General features: G+C 41.9%; 1 protein-coding gene across 1 annotated transcript in view; it reads right to left on the reverse strand.

The window, feature by feature from the left end:
- Nucleotides 1-25,014, reverse strand: part of LOC139373262 (low-density lipoprotein receptor-related protein 1B-like) — a 201,461-nt gene extending 176,447 nt beyond the window's left edge. The window contains exon 1 of the mRNA XM_071113574.1: nucleotides 24,930-25,014. Coding sequence (XP_070969675.1) covers nucleotides 24,930-25,014 — 85 coding nt within the window. The remainder of the gene's footprint in view (nucleotides 1-24,929) is intronic.
- Nucleotides 25,015-27,465: the final 2,451 nt, after the last annotated feature.

The raw sequence follows: 27,465 nt of genomic DNA on the forward strand, positions 1-27,465 counted from the left end.
ATCTTTACAGAGAAGCACCCGCAGAAACTAAGCCGTGCCTGTCCCACTTCAACCCCTTGGCAACCTCGTTAAAAGCATTGATGGTGTCTCTGCGTTTGCAGGACTGCATCTGTGAGGACGCGGCCGTGGAGGTTTTGTGATGCACGAGGTGCAGTGGAGACGCCGGGCCTGGGCGCACTCAGCTCCTGCTCAGCTGCAGTACCACCGACCCCGCTGGAACACACAGCTACTAAAAATGTCACAATTGTTTGTGTAATAAATGTAACTTCATTGGGATAGGGGGCAGCAATTTTCACTTTTGGATTAAAAGCATGCCCAGAGTAAACTGCCTTCTACTCAGTCCCAGATGCTAATATATGCATATTATTAGTAGTATTGGATAGGAAACACTCTGAAGTTTCTAAAACTGTTTGAATGATGTCTGTGAATATAACAGAACTCATATGGCAGGCAAAAACCTGAGAAAAAATCCAAACAGGAAGTGGGAAATCTGAGGTTTGTAGTTTTTCAACTCAGCCCCTATTGAAGATACATTGGGATATTGGTTATGTTGCACTTCCTAATGCTTCCACTAGATCAGTCACCATCTTTAGAACACTGTTTGATGCTTCTACTATGAAGGGGGGCTGAATGAGAGGGGAATGAGTCGGAAGTCTGCCAGCAGCTACGAGCTCAGTCACGCGCATTCACATGAGAGGTAGTTCCCGTTCCATTGCTTTTCTACAGACAATGGAATTCTCCGGTTGGAGCATTATTGAACATTTATGATAAAAACATCCTAGATGTTGATTCTATACATCGTTTGATATGTTTTTACGACCAGTAAATATAACTTTTTGGAATTTTCATCCGACCTTTCCGCTGGAAGTTGCATGCACATTTCAATTTGTTTACCAATGGCCTAACAAAAGGAGGTACTTTATCGAACAAATCAAACATTTATTGTGGAACTGGGATTCCTGGGAGTGCATTCTGATGAAGATCATCAAAGGTAAGTGAATATTTATAATGCTATTTCTTGACTGCGCAACATGGGGGATATTTCTGGTTTGGGCTCTGAGCTTCGTACTCAGATTATTGCATGGTATGCTTTTTCCGTAAGTTTAAAAAAAATTCTGACACAGCGGTTGCATTAAGGAGAAGTTTATCTAAAGTTCCATGCATAACACTTGAATTTTCATCAACATTTATAATGATTATTTCTGTAAATTGATGTGGCTCTCTGCAAAATCACTGCATGTTTTGGAACTACTGAACATAACACGCCAATGTAAAATTAGATTTGTGGATATAAATATGCACTTTATCGAACAAAACATACACGTATTGTGTAAGATTGAAGTCCTATGAGTGTCATCTGATGAAGATCATCAAAGGTTAGTGATTAATTTTATCTCTATTTGTGCTTTTTGTGACTCCTCTCTTTGGCTGGAAAAATGGCTGGGTTTTTCTGTGACTTGGTGGTGACCAAACATAATTGTTTGTGGAGCTTTCAGAGTAAAGCATTTTTAAAATCAGACACTGTGGCTGGATTAACGAGAATTTTATCTTTAAAATGGTGCCTAATACTTGTATGTTTGAGAAATTTAATTTATGAGATTTCTGTTGATTTGTATTTGGCGCCCTGCAATTTCGTTGGCTGTTGGCGGAACCCCGTTCCCAGACAGGTTAAACACAACTTGTATGCATTTGATTTATACTCTTTTCAAATGAGGAAATACTTATTACATACCTGGATCATCCGGTGCATCATGCATGTGTCCCCCTCCACCTCCGTCACTACTCCACTCAGGAGAGATTCCCCTATAATACTGGCAAGTCACTCATCAAGGGGGTTGAGCTCCGGTGTCCCAGTGGCACAAACACTTTGTCTGTGTAAGGCTATGCGCCTTTTGACCACGTCTTTTTCTTTTCTTTCTGAGAGGGTCCGACCTTTTGAGCCAGCAGCATTCACAGCGTCCGCCACATGTTGCCACTCTAACGCCTTTTTGGAATTTGGAATTCCCACACTGTGTCCACCAAACAATATATTTTTTCTTGTTTCAACCTTCCCTTCAAGAACTTCCATTTTACACTGGGTGAAATTTTTTTTTTTGCCATTCTGTCGGGATTTGCCGCCATTGTCGTCATGCAGTCAGTGTGGGTGAATATTAATTAGGGGCGTTTCACTGACTATTTATGGGCAACCATGGGCGTGGCAAATTTTGAGTTTATTGTGATTTATAAAGGGCGACTGGCGTGGGACATGCGTGCGCACTGACCTCAACCCAAATGAGATGAGTTGGGATGAGTTGGACCGCAGAGTGAAGGAAAAGCAGTAGGTGTGTCCAAACTTTTGACAGGTAATGTTTGTTATTGAAGTTATACTGCCTATGTAATTACTAGGTAGAGAAGTACAGTGCTGTGAACACATATTTGCCCCTGTCTAATTTTCTCTACTTTTGCATATTTTTGATACTGAATGTTTTCAAATCTTCAACCAAAACCTAATTTTAGATAAAGGGAACCTGAGTGAACAAATAACACAACAATTACATACTTATTTCATTTATTTCATAAACAAAGTTATGCAACACCCAATGCCCGAGTGTGAAAAAGCCATTTCCCCCTTACACTCAATAACTGGTTGTGCCAACTTTAGCTTCAATGACTCCAACCAAACGCTTCCTGCAGTTGTTGATCTGTCTCTCATGTTGACGTGGAGGAATTTTGGTCCATGCAGAACTGTTTTAAAGCATGAACTGCTCGTTCCAAGTCTTGCCAGGACATCTCAATTGGGATTGAGATAATCAGAAAGTGGACAAATACTTTTTCATGGCACTGGTTCCAGAGTCGCTTAAACACAAAACTATACTTTTGTGTATGCAGTGGTTTTCTAAGGAATGATAAACACCAATGGGCAAAGTGTGACCGATCCTTTAAAAGCGTAAACATTAATCACATTTTTCTTCAGCCAGACCACAAACACACTGCTCCCCCCCCCCCCCTCTTAGTAATTGTATAAGTGTGCCCTTTGTTCACCATTGTCCTGTAGGATTATTGTTACAATATCTGTTGGTTGTGTGAGTACCTGTGCTGTGTTGTTTTGGCTTTCGTGCCACTTGTATTGTGCAGATGAGTATGGGTTTCGTCCCGTGTGGAATCATTGTATGCGTGTATGTTATGGGTCTCGCCTCGGTGTATTTATTCGAGGTACTCCTCGCTCTTTTGTTTGGGTTTCAACCCGGTGTTTTGTACACGTGTTTGCCTGGTCTTTGTCCCCGTGACTTTACACTGTAATTTGGGTCAATAAAAACCCCTATTATGCCTGTCTTCCGATCCCTTTATATTTGTGTTTTTTCCCCAGAAATGATTGCTTGCTGGTACCTTCATGTGTGTGTAAAATATAACTGTTCTCCGGTTTTTTTATTCATTGATTTTAGGTGTATTCAAATGTATATCAATTGTTTAGCTGTAATAGAATGTTCATACACTGTATATTTGACTGTGATAATGAGGTTGTCTCAACTAGCTATCTATTATTTATTTAACACCCTTTTTCTCTGGATAAGAGCATCTGCTAAACAACTAAAATGTCAAATGTAAATGTTTTTTGGGTTCCATGTAGAACATTGTAGACATTTCGTCGGGGCATGGACTACAAGGTGCTGAAAGCGTTCTACAGGGATGCTAGCCCATGTTGATTTCAATGCCTCTCAAGGTTGTGTCAAGTTAGCTGGATGGATACAATATGTAGCATTTGCATAGGAGAACCCTTTTGGGTTCCATGTAGAACCCTCTGTCAAAAGGGTTCTACATGGAACCCCAAAAAGTTCTACCTGGAATCAAGGGTTCTTCAAAGGGTCCTCCTATGGGGACAGCCAAAGAACCTGTGATGGAAATGTTTAAGTTTGTGCTTTTCTAATAACCGATTTCTATATTCTATTCATGTGCTTTTCTAATAACCGATTTCTGTGTTCATGCAAGTAACTGATTGAACGAATCCTCACTATCAGTATCTGCAATTTGGCAGTATGCCCAAAACCTTGTTTTGAGAAAGGGATATCTCAGTTTCAAGGTCTCAGCTTAGAGAAGAAGCCTTGTGAGGTATTGGTCTGTCACATGCATGACCCAGTATTGGTCGGTCACATGAAGGAAGCAAACTTTAATGATGAATTAATTATGAATGATGAATAAGGCTAAATCCTGCAAATATAATTTGTCTATATATAAGAGAACTAACAGGACTGCCCCGGGTAGAGCTCCTGATCAACATGTGTACTTGGTGCATCGAGTTGGTTGGTACCTCTCTAGAGTGCTGATAATAAACCATGATTCACTTAAGATTAACTTGTCCCTGTGTAGAATTTACACGACAAACCCTTTAAGGTTCTAGATAGCACCTTTTTTGTAATGCGAGATCAGTATGTAAAACATTTACATTTTACATTTAAATTACCTGGTGCCATGATTGAAAAAACACACCTATCTCTTTCATAAGTTCTTTAAAGTTGTTTAAAATAAAAGCTCATTTAAAAACGTTTTTGAAAATGGATATAGAGCGTTATATACAAAAAAACATAATGTAATCATGAAGTTACTTCAAATTCAATATCCTCTATACAGGAAGTCACTTTAAATTATTGCATAATATACAATATTTTGAAAGCAACTTGTTTGTTGCTTGGCAGCCGTCGCATTGGCTGGATCAATTATGCAATAAGGAGAAACGATTGCATGATTAAAAAGTTCAAACTGCTAATTCATTTAATGGAGCATGAATACAGATATTGGTGCAACACTTAAAGCTGGAATCCTTAATGCTGAAACTGCCACGTCCGTATGCGATATTACCACAACAAAGAAGTGACTGCAAACAATGAACATGTCATTGTACTGCAAAAAATGTTTTATCATGCTGCGCAATGCTCCTCAGCTCGGCAACAAAAACAACAACAATGGTGGTGACATTAGTATGGAAATTATACCTTTGACTGGTTTCCCAAACACAGGAACAAGTAGCTGTAATGACAGTCTTTTAAGCTGGATTTTGGCCCCCCACAATCTCCATACAAATTGACTTTCCTCAAAAAGAAATGTAAAAAGCTCCACTGTCTAAGACAGTCTTGAGCAGAGAAATCTTGAGCAGAGTAATTGGATTAATGGGAGAATGAATCTAGAGACAATGGTTACAATGCATATGTCCTCATCGCTTCTATCGTTTAAAATTATCATTAGCGAAGAGAAGGTATGTTTACTGCACTTCGATCCTTTCCCTATTCATCTGTTTCATCACTTGTCACATTGATCTTCTTCTCCCGTCATTCCTCGTGCCCTCCATCCAATGTCAAGAACGTAAAGGGATCTATTACCAATAGTTTGCAGCCCATTGCGGCTCATTTAGCAGTTACACTTTGAGAGATCAATCTTCCCTTCCTGATGACACATTTGGCTAGTCACCGTGATCCTGTTCTGTTCAGCTAGCCCGCCCGGTGCCATTCAATTTCACATGCTGTCTCTGTACCCCAGGCAGGCTGTCTTTCTCTCTGTCTCTCGTGCTCTGACTCCCTCTCTTTTTATCCTTCTCTCCCACCCTCTACCCCTCACTCCTCTCTCTCTTACCCCCCCCCCCCCCCCCCCCCCCCCGTACCTAATCTAGAGGCTAATTACCACCAGAGGTGATGGAGGGACGCAGGTTTAAATTACACTGCATTAATCAAACCGTCCTGAAACAACACATTATTTTAACATACTCATTAGATTGAATTAGATGAAATTATCGAACCTTCCCTCTCTGCAGACAGGTCAGTTGATCTATAGTCTATCTAGAAAACAGCCTGTCCAGGAAATTTACAAATAGTGGATCTTAAAACATGTAACTAACTCTGTCTGACACTGCCATTAAGGGTAAATAAGAAGGCTAAATGATCATGCAGACTAAACAAAGTATGGTAAATAGTGTGTCAGAATGCAAACGCACTGAGTTGGCACTTGGCAGTCATGCCATGTATGCATGTATTGGTATTTAAGTCAGATGGGATATGCATAAATCCTATTGTGATGAGATAGGTTTGTCTGCCCTATTCACTGCCAGTTTTAATGCATCACAGCTTGACAATCCAGGAAATTAGACATTTGTTGCAACCGGTGTAAAGCCCCTTTAGGAACCATGCTTAGATATGCACCACTGCAGACATCTGTGTCATGGGGCCACCCCTATTGCTCCTGCCTTCATCTTCTCCTTACACCTCCTCCCTAAACCTCTTTCCATCAACAAAGGACAAAGCTTGCTGATCAGTGCTCACATTTCCCCTGACTAAACAATGCCAATTCCTTGTGGTGTGCCCAACATGTATTTCTATTGAATATGTAAATACTGTACAAATACACAGATCACTAACAGCCCTGTTCTGTTCTGACAGTTACATTTAGAGTTTAAGGCTAGCTGGGGTAAGTCAATAGTGAACTTGAATCAAAGGAAAGGTTTATCTTGTTTCTCTGAATAAAGTGTTGGCTGGCAGGTCTGCCAGACAAAATAGTTGTGATGTTTGATTAATAAACCAAATAGCTTTGTTACAAAAAACGATCCCTGATAAGAACGTGAACATTTGTGGAAATCCTTACAACCAAAACACAATGTTTCAAAACCAAACGGAAATCACTTAACTTCTCATTCAAAACTTCTCTATACTGTACATACAAGCTTTCTCTCTCGAAAAAAAAACAACTTCTGGACACTGAACAGCCAAACGTCAAACGTCATATGGTGATGCGGAGCGGAATTGAATGCTAAACAGAGCAACAATTTCTTTGTTTCACACTGAGTGGTGATGTGATGTTTCCTCTGAAGGCTTGCTGGGAGCAGATGGCGATACAATATGAGGACAGGGCCATTAGTGAATTCTTCAGTACTTTGGACACTTTGGAGCTGTCTGTTCAATGGGAGGATTGGGGACCACACGTACACACACACACACACACACACACACACACACACACACACACACACACACACACACACACACACACACACGCACACACGCACACACACACACACACACACATACAGGCATGCAGGCACAAAGGCACACTCATACACACACACACACACACACACACACACACATACATACACACACACACACACACACACACACACACACACACACACACACACACACACACACACACACACACACACACACACACACACACACACACACACACACACACGTACACACACACACGCAGACTCTCACTGCCTGCAGGCATGAGCCAGCATAGTCAGATGGCTACCGACCAGCCTCAGTCTGTAAAATGACATGCCCACAAAGCTCACAGGTGGCTGAGAGGAAGAAACAGACAACCATTCCAGCATATTGGCGCCACATCTTTCCGCTTGTTTGTTTGCCATTGGCGTTGTCTAACTGTCTATACGAGCCATGTGCTGCCATCACACACCACCTCACCACAAAATAGAACACTGTGATGGAAATGTAATGAAACCATATGGTCTCATTAGAATATGTGGAAATAGCAACATTTAATCACTGAAGTTAAATGTCAACCAATCTGACATATTATGTCACTAGAGGTGACATTACGCAGCTAGGCGAAGATACAAATCTAATCTCCGCGGAGTATTGAGTTGTGAAATGAGATTGTAATTCAGTTGGATTACCACAGACAGTGCAAAATCTTCAAACTAAATCATTGACTTTTGTGACTGTCATGCTTCATGAGGCCTTTGTCTATTTGTCGTGCAGCTCCCAACTGTGCCCTAACTGTGTTTTAGTCACAAACAAACAGCCACACAGCTTCCATGCAGAAAATGTGGTTCTCCACTTAATAAAACACACTGTTTGTTTTTGATAATATCAATTGGATGTATTGCTTGACTAGTTAACTGTGAAAGGTCAACTCAGTCATTTGAAAAACATGAAGAAATACCACTGTATCAAAGTACTAAATTATTGATATAAAACAGAGTAGATACAGTAGATGGCTGGTACAGACAAAAGGAAATTGATGATGAGTTTATGTTTAAACAATGAAACAGATTAGCCACTCAACCATTTTGCCATTTTGTAGTGGAGTGTGTCGAGAGCTTCAAGTTCCTCAGTGTCCACATCACTAAGGACCTATCATGGTCCAAACACACCAACACAGTCGTGACGAGGGCATGACAATGCCTCTTCCCCCTCAGAAGGCTGAAAATATTTGGCATGGGCCCTCAGATCCTCGAAACGTTCTACAGCTGCACCATTGAGAGCATCTTGATTGGCTGCATCACCACTTGGTATGGCAGCTGCTCGGCAACCGAACACAAGGCGCTACAGAGGGTAGTGTGTAAGGCCTAGTACATCACTGGGGCCGAACTCCCTGTCATCCAGGACCTCTATACCACACGCTTTCAGAGGAAGGCCCTAAAAAGACTCCAGTCATAGATTGTCTATCTGCTACCGCACGGTAAGCAGTACTGGAGTGCCAAGTCTGGGACCAAAAGGCACGGCATCTACCCCCAAGCCATAAGACTGCAAAACAGTTAATCAAATGGCACCCCGAGACAATTTATATGCATGGACACCCTTCATTATTTATTTATCTTAATTGTTTTGACTCCCTTACACTGGCTCTATGCACACTCACTAGACTCTACCCATACATACTACACTGACACTGCAACACACACACACACACACACACTACATACGCTCACACAAAACACACACATACACACATATTGATGTCACACACACACAGACACGCACATGCAAACACACGCACACGCAAACACACACACACACACACATACACACACACACACACACACACACACACACACACACACACACACACACACACACACACACACACACACACACACACACACACACACACTGTTTATTATCTATCCTGATGGCCTAGTCACTTTTACCCCTACCCACATGTGCATACTGTATTACCTCAATCACCTCAACTTCCTCGTACCCCTGCACATTAACTCGGTACTGGTACTCCTCGTACGTATATAGCCTTGTTATTGTTTTTATTGTGTTACTCTTTCCTTTCTTATTTAGCAAATATTTGTTTTACTTTTTAACTCTGCATTGATGGGAATGGGCTCGTAAGTAAGCATTTCACTGTTCAGTCTACACCTGTTGTACTTGGCGCATGCGACCAATAAAGTTTGATTTGAACTGACTTTACAGTACAAATGTACCAATATACAGGACTGATCAAAACAGATTACAGATTACAGACGAAAATAGCATCAATAGGACAAACATATGGTTTTTGATCAAATCGTGGATTAACAAACTTGGGAATAAGGCTGTAAAAGCGAAGTGCTCTTACAGTAAGCAAAAGGTGTCTATGAATATGTTCGAAAGACATTTAAATGTCTCAATGAAACCTTAAATTGAACTAGAAATCTAGAAAATCACAAAGGCATTAAAGGGCAACCTTTTCTCTTTGCTTTCGATCTGATCAATATTCAATTCCAGTTTCAATCATTTGACATAATCTGCATGGACATCATTTGAGCAGTAAATTCTCCCTGCTTATTTGGGTGGCGGTGCTCGGCACTCTGCACCTTGAAGCTGGTGTCATAAGGTCAAGTCGTGGAAAATGAATTGTATTTTATTAATGCAGCGAAGGAGAAACCGAGAGGCACTAATGAGAAAGACCACTTAGCAGCAAATTAAGAAGAATCCTGGTGATTGATGACATTAATAGGAATACTGATCTGGGTGCTGTTGTGAATATCTAAGATTTCAGAGTCCATTATCTCATACACATTTAAGTAGGCTAATTACCATTGCAAGGACAAGGAGGATACAGGATCAACTTCTCCTAGTGAGATGGTTGTTATCCATTTTCAAACAAAGGACAAATGGAATATGCTCTATATCCCCTTTTCTAACTGTGGATTCAGGGATGGTGCATTGCAGAGCAAATGTGCATTATAGTGTTACAAAAGGCTAACAGCCTCTTTGAAACAGAAGTGGGCTTAATTCATTGCAACCTGATGCAACCGAAGCTTACTGCTCGCTCTCTCTCCCTCTATCTCTCTCTCGCATTCTCTCTCTCTCTGTGTGTATATCCCTCTCTCTCACTCTCCCTCTCTTCTTTTTCCTTCTATTTCACCCCGGGCACTCAGGAGGATGTGTGCCCATGCAGAAGCAGAGTACAGACTTTTAAGGGGTCTGTCAGGAATGACTTTTCATATAAAGAGGTACAATTCCAAGGAATTATATGTTGTGTTTCTTCAGTGTAGATGGCCCACAAACATACATGAAATCCAGAACAACACACACCCACACACACGCACACACACACACACACACACACACACACACACACACACACACACACACACACACACACACACACACACACACACACACACACACACACACACACACACACACACACACACACACACACACACACAGGATGTCGCTATTAAGCACGAGAATGTTATTGTGATGCAGTGATGATTTATTACAGTCTGACGGGGGAACAAAGCGACCCACTTGGAGAATAATTAGAAATGGGCTGAAACACGACATCATCAATGTTTTCCCTCTTTTACCCTTCTATAACTGTGATTACTTTTTTAAAACATTTTTTTTTTGTGGTAAATATTAACCAAAGTCAGATCGACAACGACACCTGCTAGGGGAGTCTAGACAGTGTAAAGTCTGAAGTACTGTTTGAGAATAGGTCATAAGGTCATAAAGTCATAAACATAGCACCATAAGGTAAGGTAATAGCACCACAAGGTCATCGCACCACAAGGTCATCGCACCATAAGGTTATCGCAACACAAAGTCATAGCATCATAAGGTCATAAGGTCACACAATAACAGTATTGTACTGTCCTACAATTGCATCAAACAAGTATTAAACCCTCAAGCTACCGTCTAGGGTCTTTTTGACCCCAGAGGCAAATTTGTGATCATAGCCCAAATCTTGAAGAACAAGTACCATCTCCACCCGGCACAGCCAGAAGAGGACTGGCCACCCCTCAGAGTCTGGTTCCTCTCTAGTTTCTTCCTAAGTTCCTGCCTTTCTAGGGAGTTTTTCCTAGCCACCATGCTTCCTTCTACATGTGCATTGCTTGCTGTTTGGGGTTACAGGCTTGGTTTCTGTATAGCACTTTGTGACATCTGCTGATGTAAAAAGGGCTTCATAAATACATGTTATTTATTGATTGATTGACTGACCATGTGCAAAAATCTAAATGACCTTAGATATATGCTTAGTTGCAGTCAATGCAGCTCATCAAGCTATGCCAGTGGCATGCATACTTGGTAAAACTGTAATACAGAAACCAGCTACCCATGAATATACACATATACGCATTTTCACACAGGTTTTACGCCAGTGTTTTACCCATTTATGCTGGCCAGCACCCGTGTCTCACTGCACTCTTAAATAAATAATAAGAAAAGGGTTCTATTGCTTTCTTCATATATGTCACCCTTAACCTTTTTGAGTTAAAAAAAAAATCAGAACTCCAGGGGTTCTTCTTCACTGAACCAAAACTGGTTCCATATAGAACCTTTGTGTTCCATATAGGGTTCTTTGTATAGGGTTCTATATGGAACCAATTTCTGTTTTATAAAGAACCATAAGGGGTGCCATATATGAAGCAAACATAGAACCATTTTTGGTTCTATCCAGAACCTTTTTCTCTAGGAGTGTGGGCCATGGCTCCGGCAGACCTGCTCTTACCTGGGACCAAAGCCAGGCCACTGGTACTTTTCAGCCTGCATTTACATAACAATGGCCAGCTGTAACCTTTAACACTTTCTCACAAAGCAACTGTTTTGATTATGCAGAAGTTGTTGATTCTGCCCTTCACAAGTCCTTACTGTCAGCCCTAGCTATGGAAACAACAATTTCCCTAGTTTAACATAATGGTGTATACACTAGTGTCACACTGGTGTTACAGTTGAAAAGCAGCATTAATGCTGTGTTGGTGTGTATTATCAGAAAACAAAAGATTATACTGAAAATGTTCTATAAATACCAGAATTCCTGTAATATCCTTGAATATTCTATGTGTAACTTACTTATATGAACTTATATGATAAGCTATACCATTTGGTTTGAAGTGAATATGAGGATTTGGGTATGCTTTTTGAAACATCCTGTCATAGGCTGTACCACCATTTTTTCAATAACAGCAATGCTAATGCTGACTGTGGGGTAAGTTACACTTAAAAAACGAAGCCATATTTTTGGTCTCCCAGGACCACTTTTTTAACTGAATTGAATCACTTTTTGTCAGTAAAATTATGTTTATTTTAAATGTTGGTCAACTGCCACTTTAAATATGGCAGTCGTTGATACCACATAAATACAACAAAATAAACATTTACTTCAAAATTCTGAAAACGAAATGATAATTTAATCAAATGATGGTAAGCATGTTTTTTTTAGTACTATTGTATATTGTACATTGGAAAACAGCTGCACATTTCTAAAGAATATGCTAATTAAATGTCATTTTGCTAAAATAACAGTATGTTTTGGTCATTTTTTATTTCAGATAACATTAATCACATGTGTAACGATGTTTTGATAAGAAATAAGTTGATACTTTGTGAGGATTGTTGCTTTTTCCAAAAGTTTGTTATTGGGGTCAAAATGACTCCAGAGGATTAAACATGTAGCAGTAATGGTATAATATAAATAACTTGTTTTTTTAGAAGTAAGAGAATATTACTAATATACTAATTAGTATACTAATATACTAATATATACTAATATATATTAATATACTAATGTACTAATATATAATATACTATATATAGTTATCTTAGTTACTTTACACACTTTGCCAAATGTTCAATTGTCCTATACCACCTAACATTCAAATATTCAGGAACTGACCTCCAAGACAAACATTCATTCTGTGATTCATTTTAAAGTGTCACCTCTCAGCATATCAGAAAAATAATTGTAATTTAACCATTTAACCTTTGTAGAGGAGAGATCCTTGAATTCCTCCTAGTTTAGACACACACAGGCCTATAGCCAGGCTTTGCTTCGACCCTCATCGGGGAGAGAGGAGGTACAGTAATATTTAATAGGCTAGAGTCTCCACTGCTATTTCTCTGGAGGATACGGTGCCTCAATTCATATCTGAGTCCTTGGAAGAAAAGTTATTACTGTGCTTTCGTCCCAAATGGCACCCTATTCCATACATGGGCCCTGGTCAAAAGTAGTGCATTATGTAGGGAATAGGGTGCCATTTGCAAGATTCTGAGCTGTGACATTCCATTGGTTCAGCTACATTGGATTGGGCCAACTAGTCTGTCGGGATGATAAGCACAAAAAGCTTCCTTCCTCTTAACCATGAAGGAGATGCATAGATAGTGCTGCCAATGTGTGGCATGAGGTACTTGCTATTACACACTTGAAAATGTGGGGGCTCAAAATGCACCGTAACTGCTCAGTGAATTAGGTAATGTACCACAGCCACCAGGGCTGCCAGAAAACTTGTGGCGAGACAGCATTTGCCCCAGTTCTTTTCAATCACCAAACACGTTTACCAGACATATTCATTAGTTTATGTCATGGGGGAAAAATGCAATGGAAAAGAAGGCAGGCATTTCTTATTGGCCAAGTTGACATAGTACCTCCTCCAACTTTAGCCTGTTTGCCTCTGTTTTGTCTAGTGAATACAACCCTGTTTCTGGGAATTCACACGGTAACCCCCACGCTCACTGCGACAGGTGGATTCACTTATCAGTCACAGTGGTTTCCTAGCTACAGCCCACAGAGCCTTATCGACCACGCCTCTCAACAACTAGTTTGGTTCCACCAGCACCTCGTTGTTTGACTCGGCATTCGGTTATCCTGACTAGAACCAAAAAATGTGATCATATTACTCCAGTGCTAGCCTCCCTACACTGGCTTCCTGTCAAGGCAAGGGCTGATTTCAAGGTTTTACTGCTAATCTACAAAGCATTACATGGGCTTGCTCCTACCTATCTCTCTGATTTGGTCCTGCCGTACATACCTACACGTACGCTACGGTCACAAGACGCAGGCCTCCTAATTGTCCCTAGAATTTCTAAGCAAACAGCTGGAGGCAGGGCTTTCTCCTAAAGAGCTCCATTTTGATGGAACGGTCTGCCTACCCATGTAAGAGACGCAAACTCTGTCTCAACCTTTAAGTCTTTACTGAAGACTCATCTCTTCAGTGGGTCATATGATTGAGTGTAGTCTGGCCCAGGAGTGGGAAGGTGAACGGAAAGGCTCTGGAGCAACAAACCGCCCTTGCTGTCTCTGCCTGGCCAGTTCCCCTCTTTCCACTGGGATTCTCCGCCTCTAACCCTATTACAGGGGCTGAGTCACTGGCTTACTGGGGCTCTTTCATACCGTCCCTGGGAGGGGTGCGTCACCTGAGTGGGTTGAGTCACTGATGTGATCTTCCTGTCTGGGTTGGCGCCCCCCCCCCCCCCCCCTTGGGTTGTGCTGTGGCGGAGATCTTTGTGGGCTATACTCGGCCTTGTCTCAGGATGGTAAGTTGGTGGTTGAAGATATCCCTCTAGTGGTGTGGGGGCTGTGCTTTGGCAAAGTGGGTAGGGTTATATCCTTCCTGTTTGGCCCTGTCCGGTGGTGTCCTCGGATGGGGCCACAGTGTCTCCTGACCCCTCCTGTCTCAGCCTCCAGTATTTATGCTGCAGTAGTTTATGTGTTGGGGGGCTAGGGTCAGTTTGTTATATCTGGAGTACTTCTCCTGTCCTATTCGGTGTCCTGTGTGAATTTAAGTGTGCTCTCTCTAATTCTCTCTTTCTCTCTTTCTTTCTCTCACTCGGAGGACCTGAGCCCTAGGACCATGCCTCAGGACTACCTGACATGATGACTCCTTGCTGTCCCCAGTCCACCTGGCCGTGCTGCGGCTCCAGTTTCAACTGTTCTGCCTTATTATTATTGGACCATCCTGGTCATTTATGAACATTTGAACATCTTGGCCATGTTCTGTTATATTCTCCACCCGGCACAGCCAGAAGAGGACTGGCCACCCCACATAGCCTGGTTCCTCTCTAGGTTTCTTCCTAGGTTTTGGCCTTTCTAGGGAGTTTTTCCTAGCCAACGTGCTTCTACACCTGCATTGCTTGCTGTTTGGGGTTTTAGGCTGGGTTTCTTTACAGCACTTAGAGATATCAGCTGATGTATGAAGGACTATATAAATACATTTGATTTGATTTTAATTTGATTTGGTTAGTGCTATCCGGGTTCCTTGGGACATCTCTACTCTAAACCCTAACCCTAACCTTAACCCTTACCTTAACCATTTTAAATGTCAACTTCCATGGGGTAAAGTCAGTGTTGGGACATCCCAAGCACCCTGATAGCACTGACTCTCTGCACTCTGCACTGTTTTATTCCTATCATATGTACAGTATATACTGTATTCTAGTCAATGCCATCTTATTCAACTATTGCTGTATATATACATAATTCTATCCTGCGTATTCTATAGATATACAAAATAATCTATCCACATACTGGCCATGATGTCTATATTGTCTGTAAATCCCATCACATACAGTAAATCAAATCAAATCAAATCAAATTTTATTTGTCACATACACATGGTTAGCAGATGTTAATGCGAGTGTAGCGAAATGCTTGTGCTTCTAGTTCCGACAATGCAGTAATAACAAGTAATCTAACTAACAATTCCAAAACTACTGTCTTGTACACAGTGTAAGGGGATAAAGAATATGTACATAAGGATATATGAATGAGTGATGGTACAGAGCAGCATAGGCAAGATACAGTAGATGGTATCGGGTACAGTATGTACAAATGAGATGAGTATGTAAACAAAGTGGCATAGTATAGTATAAAGTGGCTAGTGATACATGTATTACATAAGGATACCGTCGATGATATAGAGTACAGTATATACGTATGCGTATGAGATGAATAATGTAGGGTAAGTAACATTTATATAAGGTAGCATTGTTTAAAGTGGCTAGTGATATATTTACATCATTTCCCATCAATTCCCATTATTAAAGTGGCTGGAGTTGAGTCAGTGTCAGTGTGTTGGCAGCAGCCACTCAGTGTTAGTGGTGGCTGTTTAACAGTCTGATGGCCTTGAGGTAGAAGCTGTTTTTCAGTCTCTCGGTCCCAGCTTTGATGCACCTGTACTGACCTCGCCTTCTGGATGATAGCGGGGTGAACAGGCAGTGGCTCGGGTGGTTGATGTCCTTGATGATCTTTATGGCCTTCCTGTGACATCGGGTGGTGTAGGTGACCTGGAGGGCAGGTAGTTTGCCCCCGGTGATGCGTTGTGCAGACCTCACTACCCTCTGGAGAGCCTTACGGTTGAGGGCGGTGCAGTTGCCATACCAGGCGGTGATACAGCCCGCCAGGATGCTCTCGATTGTGCATCTGTAGAAGTTTGTGAGTGCTTTTGGTGACAAGCCGAATTTCTTCAGCCTCCTGAGGTTGAAGAGGCGCTGCTGCGCCTTCTTCACGATGCTGTCTGTGTGAGTGGACCAATTCAGTTTGTCTGTGATGTGTATGCCGAGGAACTTAAAACTTGCTACCCTCTCCACTACTGTTCCATCGATGTGGATAGGGGGGTGTTCCCTCTGCTGTTTCCTGAAGTCCACAATCATCTCCTTAGTTTTGTTGACGTTGAGTGTGAGGTTGTTTTCCTGACACCACACTCCGAGGGCCCTCACCTCCTCCCTGTAGGCCGTCTCATCGTTGTTGGTAATCAAGCCTACCACTGTTGTGTCGTCCGCAAACTTGATGATTGAGTTGGAGGCGTGCGTGGCCACGCAGTCGTGGGTGAACAGGGAGTACAGGAGAGGGCTCAGAACGCAACCTTGTGGGGCCCCAGTGTTGAGGATCAGCGGGGAGGAGATGTTGTTGCCTACCCTCACCGCCTGGGGGCGGCCCGTCAGGAAGTCCAGTACCCAGTTGCACAGGGCGGGGTCGAGACCCAGGGTCTCGAGCTTGATGACGAGCTTGGAGGGTACTATGGTGTTGAATGCCGAGCTGTAGTCGATGAACAGCATTCTCACATAGGTATTCCTCTTGTCCAGATGGGTTAGGGCAGTGTGCAGTGTGGTTGAGATTGCATCGTCTGTGGACCTATTTGGGCGGTAAGCAAATTGGAGTGGGTCTAGGGTGTCAGGTAGGGTGGAGGTGATATGGTCCTTGACTAGTCTCTCAAAGCACTTCATGATGACGGATGTGAGTGCTACGGGGCGGTAGTCATTTAGCTCAGTTACCTTAGCTTTCTTGGGAACAGGAACAATGGTGGCCCTCTTGAAGCATGTGGGAACAGCAGACTGGTATAGGGATTGATTGAATATGTCCGTAAACACACCGGCCAGCTGGTCTGCGCATGCTCTGAGGGCGCGGCTGGGGATGCCATCTGGGCCTGCAGCCTTGCGAGGGTTAACACGTTTAAATGTCTTACTCACCTCGGCTGCAGTGAAGGAGAGACCGCATGTTTTCGTTGCAGGCCGTGTCAGTGGCACTGTATTGTCCTCAAAGCGGGCAAAAAAGTTATTTAGTCTGCCTGGGAGCAAGACATCCTGGTCCGTGACTGGGCTGGGTTTCTTCCTGTAGTCCGTGATTGACTGTAGACCCTGCCACATGCCTCTTGTGTCTGAGCCGTTGAATTGAGATTCTACTTTGTCTCTGTACTGGCGCTTAGCTTGTTTGATAGCCTTGCGGAGGGAATAGCTGCACTGTTTGTATTCGGTCATGTTACCAGACACCTTGCCCTGATTAAAAGCAGTGGTTCGCGCTTTCAGTTTCACACGAATGCTGCCATCAATCCACGGTTTCTGGTTAGGGAATGTTTTAATCGTTGCTATGGGAACGACATCTTCAACGCACGTTCTAATGAACTCGCACACCGAATCAGCGTATTCGTCAATGTTGTTATCTGACGCAATACGAAACATCTCCCAGTCCACGTGATGGAAGCAGTCTTGGAGTGTGGAGTCAGCTTGGTCGGACCAGCGTTGGACAGACCTCAGCGTGGGAGCCTCTTGTTTTAGTTTCTGTCTGTAGGCAGGGATCAACAAAATGGAGTCGTGGTCAGCTTTTCCGAAAGGGGGGCGGGGCAGGGCCTTATATGCGTCGCGGAAGTTAGAGTAACAATGGTCCAAGGTCTTTCCTCCCCTGGTTGCGCAATCGATATGCTGATAAAATTTGGGGAGTCTTGTTTTCAGATTAGCCTTGTTAAAATCCCCAGCTACAATGAATGCAGCCTCCGGATAAATTGTTTCCAGTTTGCAGAGAGTTAAATAAAGTTCGTTCAGAGCCATCGATGTGTCTGCTTGGGGGGGGATATATACGGCTGTGATTATAATCGAAGAGAATTCTCTTGGTAGATAATGCGGTCTACATTTGATTGTGAGGAATTCTAAATCAGGTGAACAGAAGGATTTGAGTTCCTGTATGTTTCTTTCATCGCACCATGTCACGTTAGTCATAAGGCATACGCCCCCGCCCCTCTTTTTACCAGAAAGATGTTTTTTCCTGTCTGCGCGATGCGTGGAGAAACCTGTTGGCTGCACCGCTTCGGATTGCGTCTCTCCAGTAAGCCACGTTTCCGTGAAGCAAAGAACGTTACAGTCTCTGATGTCCCTCTGGAATGCTACCCTTGCTCGGATTTCATCAACCTTGTTGTCAAGAGACTGGACATTGGCAAGAAGAATGCTAGGGAGTGGTGCGCGCTGTGCCCGTCTCCGGAGTCTGACCAGTAGACCGCCTCGTTTCCCTCTCTTTCGGAGTCGTTTTTTTGGGTCGCTGCATAGGATCCACTCCGTTGTCCTGTTTGTAAGGCAGAACACAGGATCCGCGTCGCGAAAAACATATTCTTGGTCGTACTGATGGTGAGTTGATGCTGATCTTATATTCAGTAGTTCTTCTCGACTGTATGTAATGAAACCTAAGATGACCTGGGGTACTAATGTAAGAAATAACACGTAAAAAAACAAAAAACTGCATAGTTTCCTAGGAACGCGAAGCGAGGCGGCCATCTCTGTCGGCGCCGGAAGTCAGTACCAGTAAAAAGTGTGGACACACCTACTCATTCCAGGGTTTTTCTTTATTATTACTATTTTGTACATTGTAGAATAATAGTGACGACATCAGAACTATGAAATAACACATATGGCATCATGTAGGAACCACAAAAGTGTTAAACAAATCAAAATATATTTAATTTATTTTTGATTCTTCAAAGAGCCAACCGTTGCCTTGATGACAGCTTTGCACACTTTTGGCATTCTCTCAAACAGCTTCATGAGGTAGTCACCTGGAATGCATTTCAGTTAACAGGTGTGTCTTGTTAAAAGGTAATTTGTGGAATGTCTTTCCTTCTTAATGCGTTTGAGCCAATCGGTTGTGTTGTGACAAGGTAGGGCTGGTATACAGAAGATAGCCCTATTTGGTAAAAGACTAAGTCCATATTATGGCAAGAACAGCTCAAATAAGCAAAGGGAAACGACAGTCCAGCATTACTTTGAGACATGAAGGTCAGTCAATATGGAAAATGTCAAGAACTTTTAAAGTTTCTTCAAATGCAATGGCAAAAATCATCAAGCACTATGATGAAACTGGCTCTCATGAGGACCGCCACAGGAAAGGAAGACCCAGAGTTACATCTGCTGCAGAAGATAAATTCATAAGTTAACTGCACATCAGATTGCAGCCCAAAGAAATGCTTCACAGAGTTCAAGTAACAGACACATGTCAACATCAACTGTTCAGAGGAGACTGTGGGAATCAGGCCTTAATGGGTCGAATTGCTGCTAAAGGACACCAATAAGAAGAAGAGACTTGCTTGGGCCAAGAAACACAAGCAATGGACATTAGACCATTGGAAATCTGTTCTTTGGTCTGATGAATCCAAATTTGAGATTTTTGTAAGACACAGAGTAGGTGAACGGATGATCTCCGGAGGGATGATGGTGTGGGGGTGCTTTGCTGGTGACACTGTCAGTGATTTATTTAGAATTCAAGGCACACTTAACCAGCATGGCTACCACAGCATTCTGCAGCAATACGCCATCCCATCTGTTTTGAGCTTAGTGTGACTATCATTTGTTTTTTAACAGGACAATGACCCAAAACACACCTCCAGGCTGTGTAAGGGCTATTTGACCAAGAAGGAGAGTGATGGAGTGCTGCATCAGATTACCTGGCCTCCACAATCACCCAACCTCAACCCAATTGAGATGGTTTAGGATGAGTTGGACCACAGAGTGAAGGAAAAGCAGCCAACAAGTGCTCAGCATATGTGGGAACTCCTTCAAGACTGTTGGAAAAGCATTCCTCGTGAAGCTGGTTGAGAGAATGCCAAGAGGGTTTAAAGCTGTCATCAAGGCAAGGGTGGCTACTTTGAAGAATCTAAAATGTAAAATATATTTTGATTTGTTTAACACTTTTTTTTGGTTACTACATGATTCCATATGTGTTATTTCATAGTTTTGATGTCTTCACAATTATTCTACAATGTAGAAAATAGAAAAAATAAAGAAAAACCCTTGAATGAAGTAGGTGTGTCCAATCTTTTGACTGGTAGTGTATACGTATATATTTATACTCAGGACTCCGACATTGCTCATCCTATTATTTATATATTTCTTAATTCCACTTTTAGATCTGTGTGTATTGTTGTGCATTATTAAATATTACTGCACTACTGGAGCTAGGAACACAAGCGTTTCTCTACACCCGCAATAACATCTGCTAAATATGTGGATGCGACCAATAAAATCTGATTTCATTTGACTTGGTTTCTTTCTTTGCTCACACTCCTCTCTGATCTGTGGAATCTGACTTTGTGAATGTGTTATCTAGTGGAAACTCTCCTCTCCTGTCTGCCTGGCTTCCTGCCGCATGATAGAGTGAACACACATTTTCATGAAAAACAAGGTATGTGTTAATAAAAGCAGTTTAAAAAAGCAGTTGAGTTGTCCTCTAAAACTATCTAGAATTATCCAATCTATAGCTAGCTAACAAAACTACTAATGTTTTTAGAGTAGGCTAGCTATATAGCTAGGTAGCTAACATTAGCTAGCTAGTTTTATGCAATCATGCAGCCAACATTAGCTAGCTAGTTTTATGCAATCATGCAGCCAGCAGCTAACCAGTATTGTTCGCTGGCATATTATTTTATTTCCACTGCTGGTAAATACAAACAAATGTTTTTGTTCAAAGTACAAAACCTACAAATTCTGCCACAGAGCAGTCTACACAGACAATATGAACACATTTGTCCAACCTTAACAGATGGATGGCAAATGCAGAAATATAGAATTGATGGTTTCTAGCACCACCATAACTTTCATAAATACAGAGACAAGCAGCCATCATGACATCGGTCTTTTCAACTAGCTAGTGCATAGTGACACCTATTGTTATGAACTGGTAATGCAGGTTTGGTTAGAATAGAGTGCTATAGAAATGGGGGGTATTATTTTCAATGAAAATGTTGAAAGTAGCTGATTTAATGATTGAATATATGAATTCTAAAGGCAATCAGTTCAGTGAGCATCAGGGAACCAATCTCTGGTGGGCCAGATAGAGACCAAGACAACAACACAAGCATATTTGTTTTATGACTTACACATAAAGAATTGTGTTCAGTGTAACCCTCCCTGCCTTGTTAAAAAGTGTATAGTCGTGGCCAAAAGTTTTGAGAATGACACAAATATAAATTTTCACAAAGTCTGCTGCCTCAGTTTGTATGATGGCAATTTGCAAATACTCCAGAAATATGAAGAGTGTTCAGATGAATTGCAATTCATTGCAAAGACCATATTTGCCATGCAAATGAACTGAATCCCCCAAAAAGATTTCCACTGCATTTCAGCCCTGCCACAAAAGGACCAGCTGACATTATGTCAGTGATTTTCTCGTTAACACAGGTGTGAGTGTTGACGAAGACAAGGCTGGAGATCACTCTGTCATGCTGATTGAGTCCGAATAACGGACTGGAAGCTTCAAAAGGAGGATGGTATTTGGAATCATTGTTCTTCCTCTGTCAACCATGGTTACCTGCAAAGAAACGCATGCCGTCATCATTGCTTTGCACAAAAAGGGCTTCACAGGCAAGGATATTGCTGCCAGTAAGATTGCAGCTAAATCAACCATTTATCGGATCATCAAGAATTTCAAGGAGAGCGGTTCAAATGTTGTGAAGAAGGCTTCAGGGCGCCCAAGAAAGTCCATCAAGCGCCAGGACGGTCTCCTAAAGTTGATTCAGCTGCGGGATCGGGGCACCACCAGTACAGAGCTTGCTCAGGAATGGCAGCAGGCAGGTGTGAGTGCATCTGCACGCACAGTGAGGTGAAGACTTTTGGAGGATGGCCTGGTGTCAAGAAGGGCAGAAAAGATGCCACTTCTCTCCAGGAAAAACATCAGGGACAGACTGATATTCTGCAACAGGTACAGGGATTGGACTGCTGAGGACTGGGGTAAAGTCATTTTCTCTGATTAATCCACTTTCCGGTTGTTTGGGGCATCCGGAAAAAAAGCTTTTCCAGAGAAGACAAGGTGAGGGCTACCATCGGTCCTGTGTCATGCCAACAGTAAAGCATCCTGAGACCATTCATGTGAGTGGTTGCTTCTCAGCCAAGGGAGTGTGCTCACTCACAATTTTGCCTAAGAACACAGCCATGAATAAAGAATGGTACCAACACATCCTCCGAGAGCAACTTCTCCCAAACATCCAGGAACAGTTTGGTGACGAACAATGCCTTTTCCAGCATGATGGAGCACCTTGCCATAAGGCAAAAGTGATAACTAAGTGGCTCGGGGAACAAAACATCAATATTTTGGGTCCATGGCCAGGAAACTCCCCAGATTTAATCCCATTGAGAACTTGTGGTCAATCCTCAAGAGTCGGGTGGACAAACAAAAACCCACAAATTCTGACAAACTCCAAGCATTGATTATGCAAGAATGGGATGCCATCAGTCAGGATGTGGCCCAGAAGTTAATTGACAGCATGCCAGGGCAGATTGCAGAGGTCTTGAAAAAGAAGGGTCAACACTGCAAATATTGACTATTTTGCATCAACTTCATGTAATTGTCAATAAAAGCCTTTGACACTTATGAAATGCTTGTAATTATACTTCAGCATTCCATAGTAACATCTGACAAAAATATCGAAAGACACTGAAGCAGCAAACTTTGTGGAAATTTGTGTCATTTTTGTGTCATTCTCAAACCTTTTGGCCACGACTGTGTAGTGTTACATGTAACCATGCCTTGTATAAAGCTTACATAATTCATAATTGTCGAAGAGCTTTGTAATCAGATGAACAAATAAAAGGTTTTATGACATAAAATGACAATATTTTTTATTTCAAATATTTTTTTTTCAACGTCTACTGATTAACAGTGTGTGTGTGTGTGTGTGTGTGTGTGTGTGTGTGTGTGTGTGTGTGTGTGTGTGTGTGTGTGTGTGTGTGTGTGTGTGTATAGAGTGAAATTAATATTTAAAGACATGTTTAGCATAACACAGCCCTGCTATAGTAAACTACAGAATGTAGTGCCTTCAGAAAGTATTCACACCCCTTGACTTTTTCCACATTTTGTTGTGAGCTTTAGTGTCACTGGTCTTTGTTGTCCAATGCAATTGTTGTCTCTGGCTCTTTTGATATCAGATCCAGAATGAAAAATAACAAGGCTTGTGGTCGTTTGAAAGGGTTTGATCCACCTTAGGACAGGAGTGTTTCCAAATCACATGACCAGACAAAAAAAAAAACAACCCTATAGTCATAGCACAGATGATAAGGGAAGCGATCTATGGTAATAACATTTTGTCATAGCCTACGAATAGTACACAGAGTTTTACCTGACCAAGTCATGAGACCAGGAAAAACTCCATGCCCCAGAAAAAACACAAATTCATTTTGCCATACCATTTTCTTTAACTTGTGGTGTCCCCTCTGCCAGCCACTGAAAACACGTATGGAAGGAACAGATCTATTTCTGTCCGAGTATGTTTACTCCATATCCTCTATCATTAAGACACAATTCGTATTTGCTAAGGCAGCAATGGAGTTGTCAATATTGGATTACCTCTATAAAAAAAAGTTGACTGTGGATAAACTGTAATGATATTGGTCATTTATGGTCGATCTAGTGTTAGGCGTAAGGTCTTCCTCCTGCAGTAGCCTAGCCCATATTTCAGAGGTTGATATTGGTCCAGCAGGCTAAACAGGTGAGCATGTAATGAACAAACTGACCGGATGGGTTTCATTAACCAGTAGCCAGTATCTTAGTGGACATACTGATGTTGAGCAGGTATACAGCCTACTACCTACCGTATTTTAGTATTTGGTACCATTGTATGGAGTTTCTTTGCGTGATTCTTTTTTTCATTGACACATTTTCAACTGCATATAGCCCTAAACATTAGCAATCAATGGTGAATTAATTCCCATCTGTTATAAATATATCTGAACAAGTATTGTTAAGGCTTTGCAACAAAATGATTCATGTGGATGGGTTATAAAGTTAAAACAACACATGGAAAGTGGTAGCCTACCTAATGCTCAGTTATACAATATCAAAGAATCCTCTTATTTGGGTTAAATCACTGGATGAATAGAGCAGACTTCCGTTCATCTCCTGCATCATGCATGTTCTCTATAATAATAGCATACAAAAACTTCCATCAGAATTCACATTATTAGTGACAGTGCACATCACACACAGTAATTCAGAGATTTGTCATTCGGGGATTTGTTAGAAGGCTTGCTAAAGAACACAACACATAGGCCGACATGACAAAAAGCCAAGGACAAGGTCATAAAATGATTTTGGAAATCTATGATTGTGAGGTGATGATGATGATGATGTTGATGATGAAAATATACTAATAGATGGCTTTTCGACAGTAATAGCACAACATGAACTTGTTTTACCTTGATCTGCCCCCGCAGTTGTCAGCATTTTAGCAATTTGAAATAATCCCGATATGGTCAAAAAAGCTAAAATAAAGTCGGACATCGTTGCGGATCAAAACTGGCCGCAGCACTTCATTCACTCACGTTCTGGTCCGGTTGTAATGTTCAGAAATGTCAAATGAAGATAGCCACTTCGCTTGTCACGCAAACCTTTCCGTTTTACCTATACCCCTTCCCAGCTGTATGTGAGCGAGTGGAGGACACTGTGAAAGCATGCGAGAGATAGAAAAGGTAGGAGGGGAGGAAGGCGGGAGGGAGGTAGGGTTACCGGCGCGGGGAGATAATGTTTCTATCACTTTTCAACACTGAGGGTCTATATTACATAGCCTGGCCTCTCATTTGAAAACGTGACGATGTTTCTCGTGTGTGTGTGTTCGTGAGAGAGAGAGAGAGAGAGAGAGAGAGAGAGAGAGAGAGAGAGAGAGAGAGAGAGAGACTATAATTTTAATTGACAGTACAGACATCTACAGTAGTGTATTCTGAGAATTGTCAGTAATATTGAGGTACACAAATCTCAGCACTTTTAAAGGGATAATGTTTTCCAGAAGAAGTATTGGATTACTTAGTCCAGGGTTTCCTAAACTAAGTGGTGTAAAATACTTAAGTAAAAATAATTTAAAGTACTACTTAAGTAGTTTTTTGGGGGTATCTGTACTTTACTTTACTATTTATATTTTCGACAACTTTTACTTTTACTTCACTACATTCCTAAAATAATGTACTTTTTACTCCATACATTTTCCCTGACACCCAAGAAGTACTTGCTACATTTTGACAGGAAAATTGTCCAATTCACACACTTATCAAGAAAACATCCCTGGTCATCCCTACTGCCTCTGATCTGGCGGACTCACTAAACACATGCTTTGTTTGTAAATGAATGTCAGAGTGTTGTAGTGTACCCCTGGCTATCCATAAATAAATAAAAAACAAGAAAATTGTGATGTCTGGTTTGCGTAATATAAGGGATTTGAAATTACTAATACTTTATTTTAGATTCTTAAGTACATTTTAGCAATTCCATTACTTTTGATATTTAAGTATATTTTAAACCAAATACTTTTAGACTTTTACTCAAGTAGTATTTTGCTGGGTGACTTTCACTTTTACTTTAGTAATTTTCTATTAAAGTATCTTTACTTTTACTCAAGTTTGACTTTTGAGTACTTTTCCCACCACTGCCCAAACTCGGCTTTGCCCCTCCCCCCAAAGAATGTGCACTGGGGACGATGGCGACGACCTAGGACCGAGTTTGGGAAATCCTGATTTAGTCCAGCAATCTGAGTAACTAAGGGCTTCTTCTCTGCAGGGCCCATTGTGTATATGAACCCCATTTTAGTCTGTTAAAATCATTAGTCTCCTCTCCTTTCCTCTCCTCTCATTCAAGTCCCACCACTGAGCCTGCCAGATCTTAAACTGTAATGATTCAGCCACTGTCTGATCTCTCTGGTTTGGTTTCCCCTGAGGTGATGCAGCAGGATGGTCCCTCCATTCTCTCTATTAGCCTGTGGCAGCCCCACTCTCCATGCCCTTTTTCAAATATGGAATATGCAGGCCAGGGGCAGCCTAACGACACCGATAAAATACCCCAACTGATGTGGATGTAATAATGTAGTGTAATTGCAAAACCATTCACTGTATGTCCATGCAGTGTGTGTGTGTGTGTGTGTGTGTGTGTGTGTGTGTGTGTGTGTGTGTGTGTGTGTGTGTGTGTGTGTGTGTGTGTGTGTGTGTGCATGTGTGTGTGTATGTCAAAGGTCAAGGTCAAATAGGGGGTGCTTATATTTGTCCTGTTTCACTGCATGTACAAGTGGATAACCTGTACGAGTGTCAGTAAATGTAAATGTGTTTTTTGCATATCCCACTCCCAGAGTGGGATCACAGCCAGGGATCCCATCTCATCACATCCCGTCTCATCCCATCTTTCAGTTTTCAGAGATTGTCATTCCTCACCCATATGCCCCTGATTGTTTACAGACTTGTGCTGGACTTGGGGTACTGGTAAAGGGGCAGGCTCCTGAATTTCAATCGAGCATCACAAAGGAGGTCAGTGTCCTAGGAGGGAGTTAGCTAGCTGAGTGTTCCAGTCCCCCGGCGTAGTGGATGAACAGAAGCAGCTGCTGCCTGCCTTGCTAACTGTCTTATACTACACTGGTGGAGCCAGAGCCACACCAGTGAAGCTTACAGTACAGTCTCAGTCAGAAGACAGACAGGTCCAGAGTGCAAGGGCCTTCTCCACCCCCTCCTGGGCAATCATAGAGATGAAGTACTGAAATTAGAAATGGCATCCAACATACACATCTAGAATCTCTTGTGGAAGGCTAATGTGCCCAGCTTCGAAAGACCTGCAGCTTATCCTCACCCTAAGATTTATTTCCACTCCCTTGGCTTTTGTGATATTTTAGGTTCCTTATCATCATGTTCATCCAAATGAATAGTGTGTGGTACTTCGCTGCCCCCTACAGGGCTTTCTTTTCATGTACACACAGACAGA

The sequence above is a fragment of the Oncorhynchus clarkii genome, chromosome 18 (assembly GCF_045791955.1).
Source record: "Oncorhynchus clarkii lewisi isolate Uvic-CL-2024 chromosome 18, UVic_Ocla_1.0, whole genome shotgun sequence".
NCBI lineage: Eukaryota > Metazoa > Chordata > Actinopteri > Salmoniformes > Salmonidae > Oncorhynchus > Oncorhynchus clarkii.